Source organism: Mustela erminea, chromosome 5, assembly GCF_009829155.1.
Source record: "Mustela erminea isolate mMusErm1 chromosome 5, mMusErm1.Pri, whole genome shotgun sequence".
Classification (NCBI taxonomy): Eukaryota; Metazoa; Chordata; class Mammalia; order Carnivora; family Mustelidae; genus Mustela; species Mustela erminea.
The window spans coordinates 39,406,826-39,412,315 of NC_045618.1; the positions used below are offsets into that span (position 1 = coordinate 39,406,826).

Sequence of the window (5,490 nt, forward strand, 5' to 3'; positions counted from 1 at the left end):
AAGCAGTATCCTGTCACGGTTTTGATGTGCATTTCTCCGAAGGCTAATGATGGCCACACCTATTAGCCATTGTTTGTTTGTTAACTCCTGGATTCCCATGATGGGTATTCTAAACACGTTCCAAACTTCCTGAGATCCCAATTCCTGTCCTCTCCAGAGATCCCAGTTCTTCTGCTGTTGCGCAACATCCGCCAGCCCCACCCCCGCCCCCCTGCACTCATTCATTCTTCAACAGACAGTTACCGAGCCTCTCTTGTGGGGCATGGGCTGATCTCTAGAGATCTGTGGCTCTCTAAGCCCTGCGCTTTGCCTTCAACCCCCGTCTGTTCATAGTCTCTTCTGGACCCCTGACAGTCTGATGGCAACAGGGCACCATGAGACTCCTCTGCTTAAAGGGTTTCAGTGGCTCCCCAGAGACTTTGGGATGAAATTTAATGGCAAACTTCATGGCAACACAAGGTTCTGTGCAGAGCCATCCTCCTGCCCATTCTCCTTGCCCGTGCGTACTTTGCTATCATTGTAGGCTCCAAGTGCATAATTCCTTCACGCAGCCCACATATCTCATTCCTTCCCACTGGAAGCTTCCCCAGGTCGGGGGACGATTCCTACACATCCTCACATTTCCTACAGCCCTAAGACAGTACTCGACACATCCCATACCATACAGCCTACGCGATACATTTACCATTCAATTCGTAGGTGAATAGAGGCGAAATACATGAACGGAGATAAGCCATTCTGCCGAACAGTGCGATTGATTTGGGGTTTTAGTTGGCTAAAATGGCTTCTATTCTGATCTCATTTCACATGGTCCAACCAGAGTGATATACCAGACCAGCTGAACTGACAAGGCTTTCTTTTACTTTTTTTTTTTTTTTAAGATGTTATTTATTTATTTGAGAGAGAATGAGCCATGAAAAGGGGGAAGGAGCAGAGGGAGAGGGAGAAGCAGACTCCCCACTGAGCAGAGAGCCCCACATGGGACTCGATCCCAGGACCCGGGATCATGACCTGACCTGAAGGCAGATGTTTAATCGACTGAGCCACCCAGGTGACCCTTGAGGCTTTCTTTTAGTCAAGTGTTTATAACAGATAGTGATGCCTTAAGGGGTTTTAACTTATGGCAAGTTCACATTTGTTTGTACCCTGTAGGGTTTTCAGCAAAATGAAATAAAGTGATAGATCATAAGACACCCATGATCTGAATACAAATGCGTTGAACAGAGCCGCGTTGGGGAGGCTGCATGGACATGTGGAGGGAACACTGGAGCTTTGGAAGTGTCCGGTCATGCTGGTCATGCTGTACTTTCCCCTTTAGCCCTCATCTAGGCGGGACAAAGGTCTCTCTCCACCGAAGACGGGGAAATGTTTTCCTCCTGGATGGTTTTGTTGAGGGAGGGGATGGTGAGGACGGAAGTGGGCTTCTCGTGGGGTATCCGGCCGGGCCTGGCCCCGTGGGAGACAGGATGCAGGCGAGCAGCCCCCCAGCCCCCTCTCATCGGGCTGTTTCCTATTTTCAGAGTATATGTGCTGGCCTGTGTGGTGCAACAGTCGTAAATGCATTGTCCGCAAATCTAAACTGGGGCGGGAGGAAACGCCTGGCCTTTATGATATGTCTGTCTTCTTATTCGCTGAGACTGTTGTTTGGGGGAGATAATAAACATGGAGAGATAGGGTTTTCGGAGATCTGTGTGGAAAAAACTCTCCTGATGACATCTGAAGCAGGACGCAGCTCTGCCACTGCAAACCTCAGCTTGCCCCCGGCTCTTCTGCTCTGCTTCCCTCCTTCCCTCAGGGTCCTCCCAGTTGTCCATGGCTCACTGGGATTGCCCTTGACCCCTCCCCAGGGGCCCCGCCCCCTTGCCTCAGTTGGGCACAGCTCTGAAGGGCCATCCCCACTCCAGGGCACCCCAGGGGACCAGCCGCAGCCTCTGGTATGCCTGCACCACAAGGCCGCCCCTCCCTCTCCCAGCCCTGCTTCCCCAACTCCACGACAGGTGGGTCTCTTCAGGGCACCCCTGAAACCTTCCTTTACTTGCCTGCCTCATAGTGTGGGTCCCAGGGAACCCAAGACATGTGGAAGCACAGAGAGGTAAAGGTGCAGAATGTGTTCCAGAAAGTCAAAATAGTCCCGGGCTGGGGTGCCTGGGTAACTCAGTGGGTTAAGCCTCTGCCTTTGGCTCGAGTCATGATCTCAGGATCCTGGGATCGAGCCCCGCATTGGGGTCTCTGCTCTGCAGGGCGCCTGCTTCCTTTCCTCTCTCTCTGCCTGCCTCTCTGCCTGCTTGTGATCTCTGTGTGTCAAATAAATAAATAAATAAATAAAATCTTAAAAAAAAAAAAAATAGTCCCCAGGCTGGCAGGCTGGAAGATGGGGGGATGGGTGTGGGACCTACCGCGGGGGCAGCTCCTCCTGCGGTACTGAATGTCCAGTGAAGGACCCGTGCCCAGTTTTCTCCAGAACCTAGCCTGCACGGCCGCCCTGGGACCCAAAGTCTTCTCCTATTATAAGGATAAACTATTGATGACTTAGAGAACATGGCAGTTTGTGATCTGAGTAAATAACAAACTAGAAATGTTGGGGAATCATTCTGTTTATCAAGGCTTTGGAATGTCAAAGCTGCAAAGCAGCCTGAGAGCACATCCTATGCAAAGGCCCTGAGTTATCATGGGGAGGTGTGAAGCCCCAAAGAAGAAACATAACCTCAGGTCAGAGCCGCCACCGGAAGCCAGTGTATCAGTCTGTCCACCACTCCTCGGGGCAGTCTATACTTCTTCCTGATAAGAACCTGGACGTAAGCCCTCCCGTGGAGGAGGGTGATGGAGACGTGGGGAGGAATGAGCTCAATCAAGGGTTAACACGGGTCCCAGCACAGCTGAGGGAGTGACTAATTTCCCTCGTTTTTACTGCTATAGATATCTTTCCTTCCTCCCCTGTCTTAGCCCAGCCTTTCTACTTCCCTGCTGCAAGGCTTTGTGTAGGTTTGGATCAGGAGTTCCTTTTGTTCTCTAAAGTTCTGACTTATTGAGAGATTGCTGACGTTCCCGCAGGGGAGGGCCTGAGCTGACGTGCTGCCATCACAGCCATGTCAGAGGCAGGTCTGGACCAGAAGGGGGTGTTTCTCCAGAGCCGGCGAGCCCCGGAGACCAGCACTGCTCCCATCCAGAGGTGCAGGGACCTCACGGGGACTGAGTACGCTGGAGCCCTGGGGACGGTGGGAAGACCCCTCGCTCATTCAAGACTGCTCTACTTGGGGGCGCCTGGGTGGCTCAGTGGGTTAAGCCTCTGCCTTCGGCTCAGGTCATGATCTCAGGGTCCTGGGATCAAGTCCCACGTTGGGCTTTCTGCTCAGCGGAGAACCTGCTTCCTCCTCTCTCTCTCTCTCTCTCTGCCTACTTATGATCTGTCAAATAAATAAATAAAATCTTCTTTAAAAAAAAAAAAAGACTGCTCTACTTGATGCCTACTTGGTGACAGGCAGTGCTGCAGACTCTGGGTTCGAGGAATGAACAAAACAGACCTGTGACTCCTAAACCTTGGATCTTCAGGGAGACAGACACAAACCAAAGGCCCACGACTTGGGCTTTTGTCTGAGGAGCTGTGAAGTCATTGCAGGGGTCTGCCCAGAGGAGTGTGTGGGTTCACAGGGATCCCGGCGGCCTCTGTGCTGTCAAGAGACCAGAGGGGTGCGGGGGTAGGAGCAGAGAGGCCAGCGAGGAGGCTGTATTTGAAGGATCCACGGGAGAGGGGGTGGTGATGTAAAAGGTGTCAGACCTTGGACCTGTTTTGAAGGTAAAGCTGCATAGATAAAAGGTGTGGTATGAGACGAAGGTGAAGTCAAGGATGCCTCCGGGGATTCTGGAATGAGCCGCCATCAGCTGAAGTGGGGAAAGCTAGGGCAGGAACGGCTTTTTTGTGGGGAGAGGATCGTGCCCAGTGATAGCGGGGCCCATATGGCTGTGTGTGGGTTAGAAACGGTGTCCTTTCCTCTGGTGGGCACAGCCCCACGTTGGGGGCCCAGCTTACCAAGAGGAACATTAGATTGTCCAGCCTGAAGTCCCGTCTCTGTGAACACCCTTCCAACCTCATACAAAGGCCCTGCACCCAGTGACCTTGGTCACAACAGAAAGGCCCCGCCTGCAGGCGGGAAGGGGCCAGTTGGGTACTGGGAGCAGCGCAAACTGAATTTGGAGCATCGTTCATATCCGCATGTCCTGTTTTATAGTAAACTTGATATTTGCCTCACAGCTCTTATGAAAGCCTGCTTGCATGAATTCATTAGAGGTATAAAGGCAGGAATGTTAGTGAGTATCGTTGGTCCCCTTAGGATTGAAAACTAACGAATGCTGTTTTGTTTTGAAGTTGTACGATCCTCTTTCATACACGCTAAGAGCAGATAAGTTCTCTGTATTAGTCCTTCTTTGTAGAGCAAACCAAACACGGGGAAATAAGAGCATTTATTCTTTTCTGAATGTCTTCCCTCCGCACTGGGATTGAACTTTCAATGTATTTGCTTTGAAGAATTTTTTCCAAATCTAAAGAGTGTTCCATTCTCTTTCACGCTCATCATTACCCACAAAATGACCAGGTGATTCCTGCTTTTCTTCAGAAGGGACCTCATATGCTATAGTCATTGCATTATATTCTGTACTCTCATTCAAGCCTCACAATGACTCTAAGAGGTGGAGGCTGAGCTCCCATTTCCCAGGTGAGAAGACTGAGGTTTAGAAAGTAGCAACGACTTGCCCAGGACTTCCCAGCAGAAGCCTGAATGTAAACACAGGTTCGTTTGGTTCCAAAGCCTGTGTTCTCTATCAAATAGTGTTTCTTGGACTGACTTCTCCGATGTAAAACCTAGAATCCCACAGTCCCAGGGCCAGAGATGTCTAGGATTTGAAGGGAATACATGCATCTTCTCTATGCCTCCTTCCCTACCTGATGCCTGGGCTCCCTCTAGACATCCTTGACGAGATGTATCCATCAGTGGTTCCAGACCCTGGTCCTATACAAATGCTGGCAAAAGTTTGGTAAGTTTATCAGAATATGTACTTCTGTTTGTCATCCCAGAAAGTTATTATTAGAAAGTCCCCCATGTGGTTTCAGTGCAGAGTGGGCCTGGGGACAGTTCATGCAGCCACATTCCGGTGATGGTGAGTGCCCCGCCTACCTCTGGAGTGGGCCCTGCCCATCACTCTCTCCCTCTCCACGTTCTCCTCTCTAGTCCTTCTCCTCAGCTAGCTCTGGCTCTTGGAATATTCCTTAGATTACATTGAACCCCATCTCCCTGCAGATCTTACCTTCTGAGCCCCATTCTATACATTGGTTCACACAGAACATGTCTAACTGCTCTGTCACAGGGACAGAACTGAAGGCACTAACATGTTCCCAGGTCTTTCCTTCTCTAGAGACAACATCCCCAGTTTTGTCACCTGCATCTCCCGTTATTTGATGCCAAGTTCATAGATCATCTGTGTCATGTTCTTCTAAAA

The 5,490-nt window shown here is 50.6% G+C and overlaps 1 protein-coding gene across 1 annotated transcript; it reads left to right on the forward strand.

Moving 5' to 3' along the window:
• Positions 1–1,031: 1,031 nt before the first annotated feature.
• On the forward strand, positions 1,032–3,293 carry LOC116589808. The gene is made up of 2 exons (XM_032341458.1): positions 1,032–1,997; positions 3,052–3,293. The coding sequence occupies exons 1-2, from the start codon at positions 1,245–1,247 to the stop codon at positions 3,061–3,063; spliced, it is 765 nt and encodes a 254-aa protein (XP_032197349.1). The 5' UTR covers positions 1,032–1,244; the 3' UTR covers positions 3,064–3,293.
• The last annotated feature ends 2,197 nt before the right edge of the window (positions 3,294–5,490 follow it).